Genomic DNA, 24294 nt, shown 5'->3' with positions numbered 1-24294 from the left:
GCATGGTGCACTGTGAACTGAGCTCCAGGACTGTGCCTTAGCTGCCTGCACTGCTCTGCAACAGGACAGGCCTTTGAGGAGCAGCAGTGTGCCCAGCTCATCTCCAAAGGGCACTGCCAGTGCATCGTCCCCTGCCATGGCCATGGCTGTGACCATCCTCCAGACATGCTTTGGCTTTGTTCAAAGTGCCTTCATTTCATGCATTGAATGTCTTTTTATTACATTTATTTTTTAAATTTTTTTTATCTTGTTTAGTAGCTTTTTGCCAGTATGAAAAGCTGGCATTATGAGTTCATTTTTTTACTTTAGTCCCATTCATTTTTTTCCTTTTATAATCAAAACATATTGAGAGTGTATTCTACACTGAGAACACCCAATGGATAATGTCAGCTGTAATATCCCTCCAGTCAATAAAACCTTTTAAAGCTCATTAGAGGGAATGCAAAGAATGGGTTATTATGTGAGGGGTCACTGAAAGTACTTTTATCAATTATGTCAGTTAATTGTCCAGCATCATAATAATAAAGCTGCTTCTCTTCCTTAAGATTGGTTTCATGTCAGAGCATAATTCTGAAGTTAGCTTAATTGAAGACTTGGTAGGAAATGGGATTGCATCCATCACCTTTGTCTCCCAGGGACAGATCTTCTTCCTGTGTAACATCAGAACAAATCCTCCTCAAGTCCAGCAAAGTCTGTGGAATTACTCTGACTTTGCACTGCTGAAAATAAATGGAGACTAAATTCCACTTCTTAAATTTCACATGTGGCTCAGCAATCTACTGTAATTACTTGCAATCTGAACAGTGCAGATCCTCCCTTTAGACATACCCAGAGTGACTGCAGCAGGCTGAGAGAGGTGCACTGCTGCAGAAAGAGATCTGCCCCCCTGCTTTGCAGCCCAAGTGCACCAGCTCAGGGAGCCTCTTAAGTGCTGATGAATGGCTGCCCAGCAGTAAGGATTTTTTTTTTTCCATGAGAGAAACACTCAGCAAAGGCTCAATCCATGCACAGAGAGGGGAATTTGAGTGCAAACCATGCCAAAACAGAAATCGCCCACATGCCAGCAGGTCTTAAATATACTCCAGAAACTGGTCAGCTAAAATTGGCTGTGCGGCAGAGCCGAGTTAGCTGTAAATTGCAGGCTTCAAAACACTCACGTGAACAGTCAGAAGAGAAGAAGATCTCCTTGGGAGTTGGTATCTTGGAGCTATGTCAAGCTATCCTGCAGCCTAATTTCCAGAGCTGTGAAGGAGTCTTTCTCTTTTTGCATAATCATCCTAGCACTATATGGAGCACTTGCACAGATCTTCCCCTCCTTTCCACACAAGACAGAGAGAAAAGGTCTGAATATGTTAAAAATTGTATGATTACTTGCTCTTGTAAATATTATTTATCATCTGACCACTGGTTCAGTTTGGCTAAGACTGAAGTACTCAAAGGTCTCTAGGGAAAGAATGGCCTTTTCTGATTCATAAAAGACTTTTTATTTGTTTTCATAAGAGGCAAAGGGGCAATGCAGCTTGAGGAAGGAGAAGTCCATCAAATGTCTAAACCTGAAAATAGCCCAATAGACATAGTCCTTTCAAATGCTGCAGGTAATATCATCAAAGATACCTGTAACGCTTTCTAGTTTGGAAGAGTAAGTTAAAAAAATCATATATTGTGATAAAAAGTAATAAACACTGGGACAAGACAGTTTGTTGGTCTTTTAGATGCTGGACTATCTAAGTAACCCGTGTGGAGATGGAAATATGGGTGATACATGTAAAAGCCTTGGGAGACAAACACTGAGCTGTAGTGAGTGTATTGCTAAAAGTTGTCCAGATGGAGCTGCTTTTTATTATAACTGTAAAACATTTGCTTTGTATGTGGGAGGCAGTAGAGCCAGTAACCTCTTCCTACGAGTAATGAATAGTGTACTGCCTGTTTTCTGGACAGATAGATGGTCCACATATGGCCATTAGCTAATTCAATAGAGAAAAACTAAGGTTCTGGAGAATTTTCATCATTAGGGTTTCTTCTTTGACTTCTGTCTTTACATTGCCAAATAAAATATAACAAGTCTGATTTTTTTTTTTCCTGTGTCTCTGAGACAGTGAAAGGTATAAGTCAGAATGTGACTCCTTCCATGATTCTGAAGATTTTCACCAGAGAAGTTTCCTCCTCCAACATGAGCCCCATATGTCTAAGCCATAGCACCAGGCTGGCCAGCAAGGCTGGTTGTGTGTGGCTGCACACAAATTTAATGGCTGTGTCCCTGAAAGCAACTGTTGTCAATGCACTGAGCTCCTCTAGCAGGAGTCCTGTTCACAAACCAGTCTTAGGAAGCAACTTCTCTTGTCCCACCACTTGCTCTCTTGGGAAGTGATTCACCTCTGATGACTGATGGCCAGCATGAATCAAACAGTTGTTTGATGAACTCCCCCAGTCCTGAGCTGTAAACAGCCTCCATTCATGTTCTTTATGTTCTTATAAATATTCAGATTATGCAGAGTGGTGGTCTATTGAATAACATGACAAAATGTATTCTTCCATTCCTATCTGCTAAATAAGGATGAATTTGAAGTGTGACTGTAGCCCACACATCATCATGGCTGGGCTTCCAGCAGTAAAGTCTGGCCTGGAGCTCTCAGCAGAGCTGCCACAGGTACTGCTAGCATCCTAGCCCTGGAGATGGAGCTGAGTGGAAATAAACTACACAGATATCCCCCCTGATTCTTGGACAACTTTTTGTAACCCAGAAAGGTGCCACTGCAGCTTGCTCTCTACTTGGTATATAGGTAGCTTGGATATTTCTGGGTGTTTCTATTTATATGTCCCCTGAGGATAGACCAATCCTATGAAGCAAATGGGTGTATTGTATGAGACCAAATTTTATTGAAAGTTGTTATCTTTTGTGTGTTGATAGCTAATGAAATATGGTTATGGAGAAGAGCTTTGAGATCACTGCACATGTAAGTGAAATAGCTCTCTGATTTGCCTTCTCCCTTCAGCCACTTTGCCCCAGAGAATAGCACTCAACCCAGCACATGCCAGCACCAGAAATGGGGCTGCCAAATGGAGCAGAGAACTTTGCTCAAGAGTGAAACAGCAATCAGGAGAGAGACAAGCTCTTCACATGCTACTAAAGACACCTTCCTGAGAGGAACTGAAAACACGAAGGGATTTTTGGCATGGGCGCCCTGAACATTGGCACAAATACAGTTGTGCACAGACAGTACAGAGATGCCTCATAGCTTTCACCTTTGGTAAAATCTCTGTCAGTTGATACTGATACCCATCCAGTGCAATCTTTCATGTATATACATATATAGAGAGAGACTTTTGCAGTTGGCTTTTACAATTTACGATTTTGTACCACTGATCAGCAAAGACTGAAGTTTCACTTTGAACTTCTGAGAACTGGTCATCCCCTCCAACAATGCATACCAAAAAAACAGTCTTTCCTCCTCTAATTATACCTGAAAAGAGGAATGAGCCTCTATTGCTGTTTGGGAAGAAATAGGATATGAATTTCCCCAGAGAATAATCCAGGGCAGCAGATCCTCAAGTGGAGACAGGTGTCTCCTGGCAGTGCTGAGTCGGGTATGGGAACCCCAGAAGGAGGTGAATTTGAGATCCTGTCATGTCTCTGCTGCCAGCCCAAGGTCACCCCTTCCTAGCTCAATTGGATTTCCTTGGAACCCAGCCTTCCCAGGTGCTGGACTGGATGCACTGGCACTCAACAGAGACATTGCTGTGGAGGTAGTTAGCAGAAACAGGTTTGCAACACTGAGGCTGTGTAATGAAATCAGGTTTTATTCTAAACTCTCATCCCTTCCAAGTATGAAGCACCCAGAAGTGTATTAAATGTGGATTACACTGGGAGTTTTAAACTCTCTTGCAGCTTACAGTTCTGGACAAAAGTTCTGTTCCCATGTCAAAGTGATCTTATTCTTCTCAAAGCTTTATTAAGCCTATAATGAGGTGTGATAAAGTCATGATTAAATGAATAGTCTGCTCTGGTTTTACTTGACTTTGTCTGTGTAGCCATAGTGAAGTGTGTACAAATGGGACACGAGGTGAAGCCCTCTCCTAATACTCTGTCACATAATTGCCTTAAAAACAGTAGGCCTATGCCAAATTTACACAGTAGCCAAAGCTGGCAAGGAGGGTTTTATCAAATATACAGACTCAGTTTTGTGACTAGACATGATAAAGGGCCAAAAACTATGTTTCCTCTAAAAAATTTTCTAAACGTAGAACATAAAAATTGCGTTTGACTCTGCATCAGTACATTGACCTTTGTCCAGGACTCTGCAGAAGATTGGTACAAGCCAATGTGACAAGCCAGTATGAAATTCTTGATAAATAAGATATATAATGTGATCAGAACCTCATCTGAAATTTTAGCTTGACATGTGAAATACACTGTTAAACAGCTGTTTGATGCTTTCTTGATTTTAGGACTCGCACAAGTTAATGCATGCATGGTGGAGAGGCCATTATGGACTCTGAGGCATCATTTCAGGCGTGTGCTAAGCTGCACAGAGTTGCATGGCCAGAGTTGCATTCACAGATGTTTGGCATGAAGACCCAATTTGTTTGCTAAACAATGTATAGCAAATTATACGGTAAAACAATGCAAACCACTTATTAGTGAAAAGCCTGTTTCGCCTGCCACCAAGTGAGTATGTCACAGCTATGAATAGTTCCCTACTCATTTCCTCACTAACTTCAAACATCCTTTTAACCAATGAAGAGCAACCCTGGAATGGAAAGGCATAAATGTGTGTCCATAGCTTATCATCTAAAAGGGGGCTTGGAGCATTACACTTTGGAAGATCATCCACAATTTGGCTTATTAGGCAGATAAAAGGGTTCTCTTTGGTGTGCAAGAAACTTTGCATGCTTGGATCTCAACAGTGAATAAAAATTGGAGTAAAAAGTTAGTGGCACAGAACTAGTGGAACACAGAGAGTCAATGCCCCAATGCAAGAGAGCACTTGAAAAAATCACAAGCCAAAATGACCTTGTTTATTTAAATACATGGGTCAATTTAATCGTGGTGACAAGTGCGTACCAGTGTGCCAAGCCAGTGATTTAAATGGTGTAACTGGGGCAGGTCTGACCCCAAATCCCTGTTGTGCATTTGAAAACAAATTGAGAGAAGGAGTTAAATACAAATTGAGAGGGGAGTTAAATAGAGTCTCCAAGCCTGAACTTTTGCATCTAACAATAGTCTTTTCATTGAGACTCAGGAAAATAAGTGCTCTGTTTTGCTAGCACTAACCCTGAGCAATTGATAAGGCAGAAGCAGATAAAATCTCCATTCCCCTTTTTGCAGGCTCTGTAAAAATACTCTTCCATTGCATGCAAGTGCCAATGGTGTGATATCCCTGGCAACCTGTCTAGCAGGGTCTGCAGAGAGATCTCACCATAGAAGAGCCTCCAGTCCACCCAGGTCTGTGCTGGGACACCAGCCTGGGGAGGGGAAAGTGCAAATTTCAAGACAACTGAAGCAGTGCATCTTAAAATCACTACTAGAAAATGTCAAAATGTAGGTAGAAATGAGAGGAAGGCATTTTTTAACATGAAGAAAGAAGAGGAAGTCTAGACAGGGAAAGAAAATGGAACTGGGGAGGGGCAGAAACATAGGAGACCAAAGAAAGAAGGAGTAAATAAGAGAAAAACAGCAAGTCAAAGTGGCCAAATGTCTTCATTTTTTAATTATTGATAGGTCTGTAACTGGGAGAAAAGAAAAACAAAAGAATTTTTGAAAGCAGCAGAGATATTTAGACAGCCACACCATTTTTCCTGCCCTAACAAAAAAATAAGCACTGCCATCAGATTCTCCATTCTTCCTGTCAGGGATGTGGCGTGGTGGATGTGTGCTTTCAGTGTCACAGAAGAAAGACCCACATGACCTTGTTTCAGCTTCAGACAGGCACTGCATGTTGAGCACTGAAAATCAGTTTATCAAACCCCTTAGTGTCCTTAACTCTTAGTCTCCCTTTCCATTTCCATTCTCTACTAGCTGCAATCATGACTAATATTAACAAGCTTTAACTCTTACCAGGTAGCAAGGCACAAACTGTCACAATCAGAAGTATTTTCTTTGAGATTACAAGCAAAGAAATTTACCTACCTGTAATCACTGTCCATGAAGCTTTCATCAAGACTTTGCTGAAATTAAATATCATTAACCATTTTGTAATAATTGCTGTTTGTTTTGTTAAAGATTGACAAGAACAATAGCACAGAATGACTGTTGTAATACGTGTATCTGGTCCTCTTTTTGCCCTCAGCAACACCTTAATCTCAAGACACTCATGTCTGAAATACCTGTGTGGAAAGCACAGAGCTTTTTTCCTCCTACTATTTTTAAAGCTTCAAGTTGAGGCACTTTTGAGAAGGGAAGTTGTGGGGGGAAGTTGCAAGGTGGAACATGGTCTGTTATAGGACTTAAGCTCAGGTCTCCCTTTTCAGAATAATTATAAAATCCTAAATAAATGATTTTGCTCTGTGATGTACAGATAGCTTTCTGCACTTGTTGAGAATTTCCTGAATTTTCTCACAATTAACATGTGATCCTGGACTGTGTTAGTAAATAGGAGGAGTGGCCACTAAACAAAACAAGAAGGTGGTGGTGCTGGAAGTCTGGTAGGTCACAGCAGGCACCATGTTTTGATCACTAGCTCAGACATCTAGAACATAGACACCTCTGTCTGGGCTAGCAGACTAGCCTGCCTTTACTGACAGTGCAGGGAAACACAAATGCCTTGGGCACAAAGCAGCTGACATATTTTGTGTATCCACTTTAGGCTGTTCTGAATCGTGTTTACAAATACCTGTTTTTCTCCACTGGCTGTGGAGACTGTCTGGGGTGGTCACCACAGTGTACATATCTGCACTGGTCAGATGAGTGCACTCCTAGAGACTGAACACGGCGGTGTTCTCATGACCAGTGAGGGACTTGGGTCCTTGGTGGACATGACTGGCCATCATCCCAGTTTGAATGATATGACGCTTTGAGGAGAAGGGTCATTGCCCCACGGCAGAGCCAACTAGCACCCAGCCCAGCATCCCAGCCCGTGTTCCAGAGATGAAGGCGGCAGCGGAGGACATTCCTTCCAGCAGCCTTCATCTCATGTAACAGGGACACCTGTATCCATTAACAGACTAGCATGGGGACACCAAAAGCACATCATGACACCTTAGGATCAGACATGTCACCTTACAGATGGACTATGATGCTTGATGCATTAGCCTGTGTTCAGAAAGGGAAAAATAGACAGAGGTTTGATATTATTATGTAGCTTACATGTCCTCCCTTTCTATCTGTATTGACAAAGAAGATGTTGATCTCTGTTCTTTCTTCTCTCCCTTCCCTGCCTGTACATCACTGAACCTGGGATCACCCAAGGAAACCAATGAGAAAAGAAGAGAACGGAACCAGTCGGTCGGAATATGCAATGACCTCCTCCCAAAACAACAAAACAGTTGATAACAATGCGGTCGTATAATCCCCGAAAGCCCGCCAAGCGCAGGAGGTGGCAAACTTTCAAAGCACACACACAGAGTATGCAAGGTGGGTGAAATGAGGCAACCGAGGGAGCTCTGTGGCCAAGGACTTCATTTCAGAAACAGCGCACGCATCAGTGATCCAGAAGAGAAAAACAGGCTGCTCTCCAGGCTTGCTGCTGCTCCAGGGGAGGATCAGCTCACCCACCTGGGCTGCCCAGAGGAAAGGCCTCGCAAAGGCATAAGCACTGCATGCTGCATCCCATGAAAGCCATGTTGCCATGCCTCCCGCTTCTTCTTCTTCCTCTCTTCCCCTACTTTTGTGTTTGAATTGAGTGTCACAAAAAGCTTCTGGAGTAAGATCTTTTGAGGAGAGGGTGATCTGCCAGAGGGGCAGCAGCTTATCACAGATGGGTCAGAGGGAGGTGCCTCCTAAATGGGAGGTGTCTCCCTTTAAATGGTGAGAAGTGTCACCTATGCGCTTCTCCAGCCTGCGCAGTTTCATACGCTGATGCTTCATTCTTTTCATTCTTACTGTTTTGTTATGATAAAGGGAACAAATGTTTCTGTTAAGCAATCAAGCAAAATTGCCCTGAACTTGCGACTTATCCCAAGAAATTTATCTGTGGTCTGGTGACTATGCAGTTTTCATGGCTGAAGTTTTCAGGCAGAAGAAATTAAAATGTAAGATTTTAGCAGAAGAAATTAAAATGTAAGATTTTAGCAATTAGCATTGCTTTTGAAAGAGATGTGCTTTAAATATTATTACTTCATAATCAGTGTCCGTTTTTGCATCACACTTTTATTTTATCTTTTAAAATGTTCCTTTGTGAAATTCCATGTTTCTCTGTGTTCACATCATGCTGATTCCCCAGGGAAACTCCTAGGACAGAACAGGAAAGATACTGTTTACATCTTGGTGTGCGTGTTGGGGCAGGATTGTGTTGAAAGGACTAGCAGCCCTTTGAAATTCTCTTCATTCACTGGTTAGTCCTGTTCCCTCAAAGTGTTGACTCTCCTGAACTGAGGCCCTGAGGACATTGCAGGTCTGGCTCGTAGGACCACTTTTGAGGGTCTGGTAGCTGGTTGTGCCCACATTGCCTCGGTCTCTGCCTCTCCTGAGCTGAGGCTGCCAGTGGTGCCAAGTTCAGCATACAGTTCAGTATACTTTCCATGACATGGATTGCAGACTATTTAAAGCAAAGCTGAATCTACCCAAGTTCATTTCATGTAGGATCTCAGGTCAGACTCAGTAAGTAGCCCTTAGGATAAAGGTGGTGAGACTAGTTGAGATGATGGTCTTTCCCTGCCTCCTGAAAACTTTCCTTTGTGTCATATCTTCACTTGTATGTCTCCATTTACCTCTGTGCTGAAAGTAGTGATGCAGTCAAAGACAAATTTACACCCTGGCATCTTGTCTGGACATAAAACTTTGGTCTCTGTGTCTGTGGGTAACTCCCAGGCACCGATGCAGTCTCGCTCTGGGACCTGGCTGCCCCCAGCTGTGTTGTCCCTCAGTACTGCAACACACCAATACTTTCATTTTTATATAAGGATGTGCCTGAACTGCAGAAATCAGACCTGGATTTTGAGCACATTCCGGCCTGTGGGTAATCTGTTCCTGGGATGCAGAGTTTGGCATGATGGTAGAGGAAGACTTTGTTCTGCAGATCTTCCCAAAAAAAGGCTCTGGAATGTTCAAATCAGCAGTCTCAGCTCAGGCCCATCTGCAGTTTTCTATTACCTATCAAACAATACGGTGTATGTAAATATAAGAACCTTTTCAATTATAAAATGAAATGCTGCTATATATTGCTCTTGAGAAACTTATGTAGTTACTCATATAGCTTTTTAGTCTGTCATCACTGCATAAAATTATTTTTTAAAGTTAGACTTTCTTGGGAAGTGAATGCAAGTGCAAAAGTGAAAGGAGGCAAGTAACCACAAGTATGATCATTCCCAACATGTTAATGTTGTGTGCTTGTGCAAGACACAATGATATATTCTTAGATCCAAAGTCAGATTAAAATTACACAATTTACAATTTGAGTCTAGTATCCCAAATGTTGATTGCCTAAAGCACTTAGCCCCTAAATACTATAATAAAAATATTGCAAGTATATTTATAGAATATTTTTAAGCTATATCATTTATTTTGGTGTAGTTACCTATGTTTGCCTTTCTTTTTTTACTCCAGTTGTTTCAGCCTAAATGTGGAAATGTGGCATAGTTTGAGACTGGTTGCATGTTTATCTGAGAGTATAAAGTACGAATGCAGATAAGTTTAGCATAATATGGGCTCAGGATTAGCACTTTTTCCTAAAGGTTGTCAATTTTATTTGTTTCCTAATACAGCTTTAAAGGCATGTTCTGTAAGATCAAAATCACAAAAAGGATTTGTAGGTCATTATGTCCATCAAAATATGTCTGTTTTTGCAAAAAAGAGTAAAAAGAGATGGTCGTTAAACTGATTTTCAGTGGTATCAGTGGTAAAATGTCCTCACTAGACCAGACCCTGATGATAACACAACTCACAAGCAAACCCAGCCCAGGCCCCATGAAGACTCTTCAGGAGAACATAAACTTTAAAAACTTCCTGGAGAGTGGAGAGGCAGGGCACTGCAAGGCACAGCACATGCTGCCTAGGATCTACTCCCAACTCTGCCACTGATCTGCTGTTTACTAGCAAGTAATTTTGCCTCTCTGTGCCTCAATTTACCCATCTGTATTATCAAAATAAAAGTAGGTACCAGCTCTGCGGCAGCATTTTGAGAGAAATACACACGGCTTACCTGCTAGGTGGATATACACTGTGTTATATGCAACATGCTGATAAATGTATTGGACACATAATTGCCATAATGGTTCTTGAGCAAGCATTCCTCACGCTCTTTAATAATGCATTGGCCCCAGAAAAGCAGCAGCAGATGGGCTGAGAGCTGCTCTTCTGCTTGCCCAGACCCTTTGCTCTCAGCCCTCACATCGCAGCACGGCAGGAGAGGTGGGAAATCCTGCACGGGGTCGCTTTGCCTTTAGGTTCCTGCCCGAGTACAGTTGGCTACATTGCACCAAAGGGATCTTGAGAAAATCACTGGGAAAAGTGTGCTGGAATCAGACACAACTCTTCAGAAAAGGGAGGCTAGACAGGGGATGTCACTGAGGAGTGATTTCTGAGGCTTGCTGATGGGGTTTAAGGTTGTGTTTAATACTCTGCAGACTACTTGCAAACCTTATATAAGAGAGGCTTCTGTGCTTCCTTATTGTACTATAATTAAATGCAAAGGGAAAGGAATAGGCCAGATACATAAGCGCTTTGCTAAGCAGTGATCCTGCATCTGGGGAACTGGCAACCCAAAATGCAGCTTTACAAGCATTTTGAGTTCCTTTTTAGCCACTAAAATATTCAGGGGTAGAAAGGACCTGCCTAGCTCCATTCACAAATGGTCACATCCCCCAGCAGGTGTGAAGGTGGCCAGTTTTTACACAGAAGGTACTTGCTGGGCTCTGACCACCACCAGACAAACTCAGCAAACTGCTGCCCTCAGTCTGAGGGAGAGCAGCAGCTCCAAATCTCTTCTCAAGGATCACCACTAGCAGGGAATGCACCTTAAGGGCCTGAGCTGCAATGTGTTGAGTTTCCTCGTTCCTCACAAGACAGGAAGGTGGAGCTGAAGCCGCAGCCCTGCTGCCCTTCCTGTCCCACACCTGACACAGTGGTGTGCCCAGGGAAGCATTTCTGCCTTGGACAGATGCTGCAAAAACAGACATGGAAAGAAAGGGGAAAGTTCTACGAAGTATAAAATATAAATATATTGATATATATCTGTACAGAGACCTGGTTGTCCAGTCTTGCATGCTACATGGTCACAGCATGTGGAGAAAGTGTGGGCACCCTGCTCCAGCCAGGTCGTGACCATTGATGCTGCCAAGCAATGGAGAATCAGGCCTATGGTAGATATGTATTTACAATACTCCCTGCACCTGTACAAACAAAAATATATTATTTTAAACTGCAAAATAGTGTGTTTAAATCAATGCATGAATGTAAATATTCTAAGATCTGCCTTCTTGACTGTGTACCACATGTACAGATGAAAACGAATATTGTTTATAGGAAATCTGTATCAGTGGTTAAATGACTAAAGAGAAAAAAAAATCAGACTTAATGTTGTCATGTTTCTCAAACAAGCCATTAATGTATATTTAGTATTTAAGGATATTGCTCAATAAGTATGTTCTGTACCAAAAACTGTGTTGCATATACAGATTGTGCAGTACCCTATTTTAAAAAGGCACCATAATTAATTTTTATTTTAAATAAAAATGTACTTGTAAAAACTTAGCTGTGTCCTGTTGGTTATGTAGCTGAGAGCGTTGAATGGGGAGATGGCTGCAGTGACTCTTCAGGCACTTCTCTCGTTACCCAAATTGGTCAGACATGCTTGAGCACTTTCTCTTGTGGTTTTGGAGAGGCTCATGGCTGCTGCTTGTGCATGTTTCTGGACAGGTCCTGGTTCTGTCTCACCTGACCCTGCAGTTCTTGTCCCAAATACGTGCACTGCTGGTGGTGCATAAACAAAGGGATTGCAATCACGCATTCCAGCAGCCCCCCAAAGCTCATTAAACCCTTTCTCTTATGCTGAGGGGCTGGAAGTTTCATAGTCTAGTTTTAGAGTGATTTCTTCATCTTTCACATAATACTACATATCTTTATTTATTTTGGTGCAAGAGATAATGTTCACAATATTCAAGAGATAATGTTAATTTCTATTCTAAGCCCCTGGATGGGTTTTGCCCTCCTTTTCCACTCAAGAACAAAAGCAGTTTATGGACCAGTCCTTCAGCAGATGGACACTGACACACCGTAGCTAAACCTGGGTGCTTTGGCTGGGATTCCCCCTCCCAGTTCTGTGCCTTTCCAGGTGAAGAGCACAGCCTGTGTGAGGCCCTGCCACAGCCTGCACTCCTCCTTCACAGCAGGGCTCCTCCTTCCCCGGCCACAGGAGGAGGCTGAAGGAATTCCCCAGGGACTGCCAGGTACCTGTGTGAGCTCAGCTAACACCTGCCTTGGGAGAGGAGATCTTTATTTTAATAGGGAAGCATTCTGGTTGTCTTTAGTTCCCAAGACATTATTCCCTAACAGTTTTTGCTGGTACCTTAGGAATTATTTCATGTCCCAGTTTGGAAAAAATTCTTAAATAAGACAGAGCACCAATAATCATCTAGCATGGTGGGAACATGAAGGGTCTGAAGCACATGTCTTAAGAGGAGCAGCTGAAGGAGCTGGGAATGTTTAGTTTAGAAAAAGAGGGGCTCAGGGAAAACCTTATCTCTCTCAGTTTCTACTGATAACAAGTGATAGGACAAAAGGAGATGGCCTCGAGTTGTCCTAGGGGGAGGAATTTTAGATCAGATATTAGGAGAAACTTCTACCTTTAAAGGGTTCTCAAGCACTAAGAGGCTGCCCAGGGAAGTGGCAGAGTCAGTAAACCTGGACCTATTTAAAAGACTCATAGATGTGGCACCTGGGGACATGGTTTAGTGGTGAATGTGATGGTGCTGGATAAGTGGCTGGACTTGATGATCCTAGAGGTCTTTTCCAACCTAAACAATTCTATGATTCTATGATGCAAAGTGGTGGGGGTCAGTGTAATGAATTACAGCAAGAGCCATTGTGCCGCAGACTGTGGTATCCATCAGGTTTAAATATTAAACAGGTTTTGCAGAAGAAAACTTCCACATTAAAATCTCCATGTGACTACTGAGAAAGAAAATGCCTCTGGAAGGGATTGACCTCTGCTTCAGGCATCAAAACTGTTGGATCAACATCCTTACCTCCAGTCTGCCGAGGCAGAAAAATGTCACTTTGGAGAGCAGGGCACACCCTGGTGTGGTCCCTCAAGTCCTACTAACCCTATCAGCCCCAAATTCACTGCTGTTTGGCTGAGCTCTTCTCTTGCTTTAGTCATGATGAGATGGTCACAACAAGCAATGGGAGGATTGGGTGCAAATCTGATCAGACTAGAGTACAGCAAAAGAGCTCCAAACCTGAAACCAGGGTTATGTCTTGAGTACAGCTGAAAACCTTGCTAAATAATATGAGGTGCAGCAACTTCCCTGCACTGAAGAGCCTGATGTTGCCTGACGTGCTCTTCCTTCACCATCCCATCACTTGGAACCAGTGTTATGATAGCCAGAGAGAAATTGGATTACTGGGGTTTAATATCATTTGGAGAGGGAGCAAGAAATTATAATGAGAGAGATGTGGATTCTGTGATTCTGGTAATATAAAATCATGAAGTGCTTTTCACTGGTTTCATCTGGGCACATGTTGCCAAGGTCTGCATCTTGTTAAAAGATGCCCAGTACAATTAGTTCCAAATCAGAACTTTCTCCATTTCTGAAAGATGCTTTTATTTGGGCATGCTTGATTCATGCAGGTATAATCCTTGAGCACAAAGCAATCAAATGTTTTTAAAAAAGAAAACAAAAAACAACTGAAAACTGATGTTGTAGTATGTATTAGTCTTCAATTACTGGAGCGTTAACATTTTTAATATCAATAGAATTTTCTTTCTTATGAAAAATATCCCTTCACAGCTGATCTTCCATTAATAAAGATTTTATCTATGCCCTTTCCTTAAGGTTCTTTCATAATTGCAATGTCTTCAATCATATTTATAGCACAGAAACAGTTTTCTAATTATGAGTTTACAGAGAAGTTGCCCTTGAAAGTGGCCTGAAATAAAGTTTTTTAGTATTCAGAAAAAAATACTAAAAATATTCATATCAAGATAGCTGGCATGCTCTGAGCTTGTTTAACTTTTGGCTTTAGTTAAAACAAAGGCACTCACTGCAACATTTAAACTCTTGTCCTGCTGCTTCTGTCTTGTCCCATGGCAGTTTGCTATATCCATGGGGATTGGCAGTTCTCCTGATTAGACTGAGTGTCCTGCCAGCCCAGCCCGAGTGGGTGTGAGCATCCAGGCAGAGCTGTGAGCCCTGGCACGGGCTCCTCACCTGAGCAGCAAACACAGAGCACATGGGGTGGCCTGGGAGCCACAGGGGGAGGCACCAGTGCCTTGATGAAGTGTGCAGTCCCTCAAGGGGTATTTTCTGGGGAGAGCAGGGATGGTGCAAGTGCTGGACACAGTGTGCAGCACCAGCACCCACTCTGAGCCCTTGTTTCAGGCAGTCATTGGACAAGTTAAGGTTCAGTAACAAAATGATTGAGGCCGGATGTCAGTAGTTTACCCTCCTGTATCATGTATTATAAAATTCTATAAAAAGCATTACATCCATGAAAGAGGCATTATTGCACTGAGAAGAGTCCAGATCAGCCTCCAGGGATGCTGGGGAGGGTGCAGGACAGGGCAGACTCATGCATGGAGACCCAGTTCTGCCTCCCCTGAGAACTTCGAGAAGAAAATCCTATGGGTTTAAATTTCTCCCTTGCTGTATTATGGCAAGGCTTTAGGAAGCTGATTTTATCATGAGTGCTGGCTAGATATATCAAATCTTCTTTATGGCAGTTGGCTTCCTTAATCTGGGAGCTCTCATAAAAATAGTTAAATGGTATTTATATATATCTGCCTGAAAGTATTTTATTTGATATATCACTGTGGCTGAAAGAGAAAGGAAGTTTCTTTGCAAATAGCAGCTGGCTGTTTTCCTTTCCTATGCCTTGATAGAAATTTCATGAATTCATTTCTGTGCAGCACAAAGGGAACTCAGAGGCGGAACGTGAATAAATTTCCCTTTAGGTTCGGCATCACTTCCCCCTGCACACGCAAACAGAAATGCTTTCAGGATTGAAGTTTCATTGAACACAGGCCTAGTCGGAAGCAGAAAAGAAAATATAAAGAAAAGCAGCATGGCAGACACATCCCAGTGAATGAGCCTGTGAGCCAGAGACAGCCTCCCCTATTTTGATTTGTAATTTGAGGATAATTCAATTAGACATTTCAGGCAATTTAAACATTCATGCATTGTCCAGCACCAAAGCATGAACTGTTCAGCAGCAAACAGGACCTGACAGCCTTAGCAGGCCGAGTGAAAATCCCAATGTTTAAAAGGAAAAGCTCTCTTCTAATTGATATGCCTACTGGAAAATTAAAAAAATAAAGGGGGGAGAGGAGGAGGCTGAGCAGGAGGTACCACGAGGGTGAGAGAAGTACAAAGGGCAGAGTGAGAGGCATATCCTGGCTGTGGGCTTCACACCTTATTTGCAGCCATTTGCTTAAAACAGAATATTTCAAATCCTGTGTGTTCCTTTTAACAAGGGATTAAAACATAAATGCACCTGATCACCCATCTGCTCACCTCTCCAGAGGTAGCTGAAAGGCAGACAGGCATTCAGGAGCAAAATGGGAGCATTTTCATAAGCAGCTGCCTCTGAAAGCAGGGTGCCCCTGCCCACTCTCAGCCACACTGAGGTAGCTGAAATCATCACCCCCTGCCAAGGTCCTGGCACTGAACCCACACAGCAGAAGAAAGTCTTGTCTGGACCCATGTGTCACTCAGGTGACAGGGAGAAGCTGGAGGGCAGGAAGCCCCTCATTGTGCCTGTTTCATGCACAGCAAGGCATTGCACAGTCCCTTGCCCAGCACCCCGTGCTTGCCCTGCCCACCCTGGCCACCAGCAGCCAGATCCCTGCAGGATAACACGAGGTGCATGGCTCTGTGCCCACAAATGGAGATATTGGCTGCTTGGCTGATAGCTTAGTGATGTTAAACACTGGGTATAATAATAATAATAACTATTACACAACCATTTCAGGTGAAATTTCAAACAAGGATGTCTCAGAGCCTTGCTTACTTTAAATGCATTGTCTCTGGTGACCTCTGGATCCAGGGGAAGAAATGCTATTTGTCTTGTCCCCAGGAAATTGCCCTGGAAGCAGCAGGTAGCCCTCAGGTGTCGACCATCTGGCTGGCAGACAAAACAGCTTGGGCAGACACAGGGCTGGATTGTTCAAAGTCATTCCTTTGGTAACTTTTAGAGGCAGGTGATGAAAGCATCAGGAATCATCAAGTAAAAGCTTTCTGGCAAGATACATGCCTCTGGTGTTCCTGCAATGGCCACTCAGAAAATTTCTGGAGCTGAAAACTTACCTGTAAAACTTCCCAGGAATGCATCACACCTACCCCATCTTCATTTCAAATGTTATGGAGGACCAAGTTTGGATGGTAAAATCCCTAAAAGTACAGACAGTGCACGTGGATGCCAGATACAGTGGTACTCTTCCTTGAGTCATTCTGTTTGAAGACCCAGCACTTAGTGTGCCTATAACCTATAAAGGTGTGAACAGTTTGTGCTGAAATTTTCCATGCTAGCATTCTACTTTAAGCTGGCCTGTGCATTTGTCCAGAAATTGCAGAACAGTCCTGTTGCTTCCAAGAATGATACTGGGGGAAGAAAATATCAAAACAAAACCTAAAAGTAACTTCTGACTGTTTTATTGAGAATCTCTAATTCCTTGGGCTTTTGGAGTTGGGATTAAATTTGACAAGAAGATCGATGCCTTCATCACCAGTTACAAGTTTCTGGAAACTCATGGTTTCCCTTCTTCAGAGGCCATTTATCCTGGATAAAAAGTCCACTGAAAAGCCTCTCTGAGGTGAGATTGCTCCATCTCTATCATTCCAGCTAAAAATAAGATACTGAATATCAGTCAATTCTTGTTCAAGAACCATTCAATACCTGTGAATAAAGTCAGGGGTAGAGCTAAATGAAAGTAGTTTAGCCCATTTATTTTTTAAAACTATACTTTTGGAAGATCAAAATCATTGTAAATTTAGTTTAAAATTACTGGTGATCAGCAAGGAAGTTTGCTGCTCTCATCTTTGGATATCTTGGTAGAAACAGACAGTAGAAAAGAGAAACCCCTTAGCAGAAATAAAACAGAGATGCTTTCCACTCATGGTTCTGCTTTACCTTGAAACTGGTGATGTTGGTCATACATGCAGGTAGAGCCCTTCAGCATGAGAAATCCCTCAGATGAATTCAGGTGAATGACCACATGAATCTGCTCTGCTCTCCTTTTTCCTGATACCTTGGGCACTGCATGGACAAAGGTACAATCCCACAGCTCCCTGCCTCCTGCACAGGGGCACACACACACTGCCTGTCAGGAAATGAGCCGCAGCAATCTGCAATTTTCCATGGCAATGCAGCATAAACTGTTCAGGACAGCTTTTGAAGAGCCCTTTTCTCCCTGCCCCAATCACTGAGGCAAAATTGTTATTATTTGATTCTTCTCTGGGAAATTATGGAATGAGAGTAAGAAGGGAGTGGGAAATATCTCTGGGTTTATAATTTTCCCCATTTTTTTTAATATACTGAAGGGGCATATCTGAAGTTACTGAGGCTGTATGGGAATGTAGGAATGGGACCAAACTGAGCAATTACTGATTTGGCAGTTACGCTTTTTGGTTTGGGGATTTTTTTTTTTTTCCCTCATGCTTCATCACCTGAAATATGAATTCAGGTCTCCTAACTCAGTTTTCAGGTGCATTTAAGAGACTCATTGGTTTCAGGTTATGATTTTTTGGAGCCAAAGCTGCATTCAAGGAAGAAAAAAAAAAAAAAAAAAGGAAAACTTAACAAGCAGTTCATTAGCGCAAGCATCAGACTGTGTGGTGTCCACAAGATCACATGCTACCTTTAATGGCCCTACTAAAGCAGTAGAACTCTACAGCAATAGACATGGGGAAAAGCACCAGAAGTTTATTTTTGTAATTGTAATGCTGTGTTGGAATTGTGTTGATAAGATACCAGATGGAGCCAAGCAATTTTAGAATTAAAATTTATCTTTTCTGAGGTGGGGGAAAAAGTATTTTCTGAAATGCTATTTAGTGTACAAACAGGAGAACAGTCAATCATAAATTTGAACAATGCTCTATATTCAACACTCCCTTAGAGAGTCTAAAGATTTTCGACTTACCAAGATGAGTCTTGTGATGATTTCCCATTTGGTATTTCTACTGTGCTGGCTGATGTCTAAACATGGTGACAGATTCTCTGTGCAGCACCATGTGATCTGAATTGGTTCCACTTCTGCTGTTAGTACCCTGAGGAATCTCAATAATAGTGCACTGTCAGTTGTTATAGGGGAAAAGAGGTTTTTTTTAAACACCTGTGACTTATGAAGCCTAAGCACCTGAGGCAGGATTCCTCTTATCTAATTTTAACCAAACTGAAAAATGTAGTGCTTAATACATCTAAGCTCTCCAGAACCTTGTTTTCAATGGAGAAACATAGCAACTCCAGATGGCAACCCATCTTACCCTGAAATAAGTACCTGTGCCTGGGGGAAGCTGAACAGCCCCATTCTCTTTAGTCACACAGGGACAACTGCTGTGGCACAGGACAAGGCTCACAGAGTCTGAATTTTCTGGTGCTGAGAGGGCAGATGCTGCTGCACTCAGGCAGTTTGGCAGGGCGGGTGGTATCCAGTCCAGTGATGTCCGATACCCTTCTTTGTGGAAAATAATGCACAATCAGGTGATTATAATCAATTACCAGAGTACAAACAGTCCATCCAAAATTGGGCATATTCATACAAATTTGTAAAGAAAAGGGAACTTTATTCTGGAAAACACAGTCGATTAATTAATACAAAACAAATTGTGTTTATACAAATTTAGGAAGTGTACAATTTAGGAGATGTGATGAAAACACTGTGTGTGCATGCATGTGTGTGTCTGTGTTTGTACATGGATACAATTTAGATTTAATTAGATTTAATTTAGATTTTATTCAGCCTGCCTAGATGACTGTTATTCTGAAGATAATAATTCTTGGGCAGACAATTCTTTGAGGTCACTTGCACAATCTGTTGAGGCATCCGCTGCAGGGGACGCCCAAAGAGCCCAGAGTGCTTCCCCTCACTCCCAGCCAGCCACAACACACACAGCACAAGCCTTCCCAGCAGCTGTAGGGCCGTGGCTGCTCAGAGGCTCAGCTACTCTCTCTGGAGACAGAAACCCAAACTGGGACCTCAGTGGGGTGTGGAGAGCGCATGGGAGAGGAGCCCAAGGTCCCAGCCCAGCTTACTGGCAAGGCCAGTGCTTCATTGTTGAAGTGAACACAGAAATGCAGGTTGCAAATGTATTAGAGCATGAAGCCCCTCTCCCTACAATCCTTCTTCTTTTTTAGGTTACTGCAACACCCCCTTCAAATCAGTTGTTCCCCCTGTTTAGAGCAGGTTCTGACACGAGGGGAAGGAGCTCAGAAGCGTGAGCGAGGCAGCGAACGCCCTTGGAGCCGCTGGCCTCAGGGCTGGAGCTGCACGTCTGCCCAGCTTGGCCGGTCACAGCTGTCAACAGAAATGACCAGAGCTGCCCCAAAAGCCAACTCGACCCGCCTGATGGCTGCAGTCTGTCAGTGTCACCTGAATTCAGCACACACTGCTCAGATGTGCCCTTTCTCCAAGGGAACCGAGCAGCTGAAAACAACATGACACTCCATCAGCTTAGGAAAGCTCAAAAACAATCAGCGCTCAGTTTGGCTTTGTGTTTTCAGGGATTTCTGCCTTGACTTGCATTTAATCAGCAGAAATTAAAAAAAAAAAAAAAAAATTAAAAAAAAAAAAGAAAATTTAAAACATGCTATCTACCAACCCACCTTTTCCCAAACATTTCAAACTCTCAGGCACATTTACACCAGGAAAATACACCTTTATTCCAGGAATGTTCTTGTCAATGCTATTTGAAGCATGAACAGATTTTTTTAAAATAGCTGTTTCACAATTGTTTTTCCAACCTGTTAACTGGTCTCCTGCTTACACAAACAACTTGCTTGTGAGATGGTGAGATCTGCTTCAGGATACTTTGTCAGATTATGCATCAGTCTCCAGAGTGTGTCTGGAAAACAATCATTATGTAAAATCTTGCTTTGACCTGGATTAATTTTCAACTGTAACTGAATTAAGACAATGGACTGCAAGTAATGTGTGTGAATAAAATAGATCACCAGCTGAGGCTGCAAGCCCTTGATATTAGTTCAGAGAGGGGAATTGCAACTATCAAAGGTGTTGCAGAAAGTGCAGTGCCCAGCAGATGATTGTGGCTGCTAATGACTGAGGATCTGCTGAAGCTGCCAGACCTGAAGAGCTGAGGAGGGGAAGCAGAGTTGTGTGGTTCACGGGTTTTACAGGGTGGTGCACTAAATGTACTTATTTGAGTGCCTGGTTTCCCATGGACCTGGCTGCTGTAATACCTTGACAGCTGCTGGGTTCATATTTAGGCTTTCCAGACTAAAGAGAGTGAGTCCTGTTTCACACAGAGTTCTGGGGCTTGAAGTAGGGAACATAATGTTTGTTGAAACCAAAGTATAAAATAGTTGTCGAAAATATCCTCTTGCAAAAAAGAACATACTTGAAAACTGCACTGGGAATGAAAAGTTAATCCATATTAGAATTTAGTACATTTTATTGCATACTTCATATTCCAGGAAACAGACACAAGTGATACACAAGTGGTAAGATTATTATTTGCAGGCTAGAGGGGAAAACCCTTCAATAACAAAGACAGAATTGGCCCCTCATCATATGCTAGTGATAACTAAACTAATATACATTAGACATGACATTTGAATGCTGAAGAATAACCTATGTTCTATGTTCCACATTTGTTGTGATGATTTACAGCAATGAACTTGACCCAAAAAAATGCTACATAAGTGCTCAGTGTTATTAATAATAATCATCCAGAGAATTCTCAGATGGATTGCTTCAACTTCCTTTTGCAACAGTTCTGGTCTCCTTTTTATTTCTCATGTTCATTTTATTCCCTTCTAATTAAATGTGATTTTCTCAGTGGATGCTAATATTTTTTTATTTGAATATTTGACTCAACAGAGCTGAGCAATGAGCATCCCTCATCACTCTTCACCTCACCACTCTGGCTCAGCCCCTTGTGCTGCTTGGAGCCATTCTTAGAGAAAGTCACAGCTCTGAAAAAGCACTGGAGGGAAAAGTTGTCCTGTTTTGATGAAATCCTGATGCAGTTCATGACTTCCTCTCTGGATTGGTGTTGAGTGGTAAGCAGTAGGCCAGCCTGTGCATTCTTGGTACAACTTTCAGGGCATCAGTTTTACTGATAGAATAAAGGAAACGGGCTACTGGGTCTTTGAAATCTGATGCTAGCCTGGTAAAGGATAGTCTTAGGTTTTTTTCCTGGTTCTTCATCTCTGTCATTTAAAATAAGAAAAGGACAGATTTTTAGTTAAGTGCCACAATTTCAGAACAAACTTAAAACCTCTCTCTTAAATATAAGAGCACCCCGATGGACACCACGTGCATCCACAAACCAACAGTGCCTCAGGAGACATTGCCAGATGTGTGGAATTAAGGATTGTGATAGGAGCTTTTCCCCAAGACAGCTGGCAGGCTGTGGGTACCTGTGTGAGGCTGTAGAGATGTGCTCTTCTCTCCTTACCTGGTGGCACAGGAGGCTGTGGATGATATCAGTCTCCAATGGACTGCAGGTACCCAGATATTCATCTCCAGACACAGTGCTGCAGCTCATGCCACCCTTTTGTTTCTTCTCTGCTCATTGCCTACATGGATATCATATCATAAAGGACTTAATTTTATTTGGTTTTTTATTTCAAGCATAAATGTTTTCTGGATTTAGCTTGCATTTTAAGGCTTTGGACAAAGGGAGGGACCTAGCTCTAGATATCCTGTGGAATCTGTGGAACATCAAAGCCTTACTTTCTCCCTGGTCTGTGTGGGTAAAAAGGGTAACAGACAACCCATCTCCTGCTGACTGTGCATTAGCTCTCGTGGGTCACAGAGTGTGGCTGCTCACTCTCTGAGCCAGCATTGGTGAATAGAGTCTCAAAGTTGAGGCAAACTGAGACAGCTATTTTGGAGACATCGATCAGCAACGCAGGGCCCACAAAGAGCATTTGCTGGAGTCAGAATAAATTTTTTTTTCCAGTTCCCCAGGGCACTAATTATTTTCTTATGCAGCAACCACCTCCCTGAAGGCAAATGTGACTGCTCAGGCAGAGCCCCTTAACTCCCTCTGGAACATGCACCTTACATTTACTGGCAGTGGGTGTTGTAGGAAAGGGTAAGCTTGGCAAAAACTCATTTGTCTGATTCCATTTCCAGTCACTAAGTTCAAATGATTGAGGCAACAGAACTGAAACCACGCTTCAAAATTTAGTTCTCTTTTCATTTCCTTTTTCTCTTTTGTTCAATATTTTGATTTTTTTATTGGTTGATTCTGTTATCCTGAGTGGCTTTTTTTCCCACTTTACACGTTTTATAGATGGTATATAGCAATTTTTTTCTTCACAAAAAAGCCCCAAGGTAATGAAAGAAAGAACTGTCTTATGGGTAACTTATCAATTTCTGATTGTCAGTGAAGAACAGAAATAGTGCACAGTCGTGCCCCACTAATATTTCATGCTTCAATCTTCCCTCCCATAGAACTGTGCTACTTCATTCAAAATAGAGCAACTGCCATAAATCTGCTCCATTCATAGAAATGAGCTGCTATCTTCACCTTGTAGAAGGTCACCTCTCACTGGAGCAAAGGATCTTCAGTTTTATTGAAAGCTAAGATACTTTTTTCTCCTTTCACCAAACTGTCAGGGAAGAAAAAGCGGTGCAGTTCTGAGCCTGCATCTGCTCTATTCCCTCTCCCTGCCCATGTGGCTGTGGTTGCTCCTGCACAGCCCTGTGCCCTCAGCCTTCCAGCATCCCAGAGCTTTTCATTACCTTATCTCCATTATTTAGGCAAACACAGAACACTTCTCCAGACAGGTTGCAGGGCGCCAGTTTATCTGCATTATTATAGCAATGCTCCTTTATCCACTGTACCCAGCCTTTCCTTGAAAATCAATCACTGCCTGATTAATGCTCTGTAAATAGGGGATCTCCACGCTGCAGTGCTAGATGTACTGCCCTCCTCATGTGCTCTGCTGTGTTTCACTGCTTGATTCTTGTTTTGCTCTTCTGACATCACCTGACTACTTGCCTTATTCAGTCACTGTCTGTGGTGGAAATTACTGCCTCTTCTTGCTGCTTTTTTCCTTGGCATTTTTTCCTTTTGGAAGAAACACATTTCTTTTTCAATGGATGATGTACTTCAAAGGCTGTGTATCTTTTCCTAACTTTCCTAAAGATAAAGAGAACATATATGCTGGCATTTTATTGTAACCATTCTAAACATCTGCAGCCCTTCTTGATTTGCTTGTCCAAACCAGATGGGACAGGAAGGTTTCTATTTTTCTTTCTAGCTGGGGGAGAAAGTTCATAAAACAAAAAAGAACATGCCTCAGAGAAGCATTTCAATCAGAAAATTATCTACCCTGAAGATGTGAAAATCAATTTTGCTATATTTATCAGTTTCATAAAAAGAAAGGTCAAAATATGGATATATGCAGCAAAATTGGCAAAGCCTCTTAGGCTTCCACTGCCCAAACAGGCATAAAACCCAAACTGTGTCTGATGGTCTAATGTCAGCAGGGCTTGGTTTTCTGTTGTATATGAAAATGTTCTACAGAGGTTTTGAGGTACTGAGACAACACAGAATCAGAAAAATCAGATTAAAATTAACACTGCTCAAATGTGGAGTTAAAAAGAACCAAACAACAGCAAGACAAACAAGCAAAAAACCACAAGGAAAAATGATGCAGAACCACTTCTTCTCTAGAGAGAGCCAAATCCATTAAGCTAATTAGTTGAGCAGCTGATGTTCTGACTTGACATTGTTTCTTCATTTAGGATCGTTAATTCTTCATGCAAGAAGATTTCTCATTATTTCTTATCC

The 24294-nt window shown here is 42.3% G+C and overlaps 1 protein-coding gene across 2 annotated transcripts in view; it reads left to right on the top strand.

The window, feature by feature from the left end:
- The window catches only part of PRIMA1 (proline rich membrane anchor 1), a 49853-nt gene extending 38012 nt beyond the window's left edge, over positions 1 to 11841 (top strand). Inside the window, exons 4-5 of one of the 2 annotated variants that reach the window (XM_059850206.1) lie at positions 4447 to 4666; positions 7406 to 11841. In XM_059850206.1, the coding sequence (XP_059706189.1) occupies positions 4447 to 4462 (16 nt within the window). In that variant the 3' untranslated portion in view covers positions 4463 to 4666; positions 7406 to 11841. The remainder of the gene's footprint in view (positions 1 to 4446; positions 4667 to 7405) is intronic. The other variant, XM_059850205.1, reaches the window with a different exon arrangement.
- Positions 11842 to 24294: the final 12453 nt, after the last annotated feature.

This window comes from Haemorhous mexicanus, chromosome 6, assembly GCF_027477595.1.
Source record: "Haemorhous mexicanus isolate bHaeMex1 chromosome 6, bHaeMex1.pri, whole genome shotgun sequence".
NCBI lineage: Eukaryota > Metazoa > Chordata > Aves > Passeriformes > Fringillidae > Haemorhous > Haemorhous mexicanus.
The sequence above is the reverse complement of the archived record's forward strand: the minus strand, read 5'-3'. Positions and strand labels throughout refer to the sequence as shown.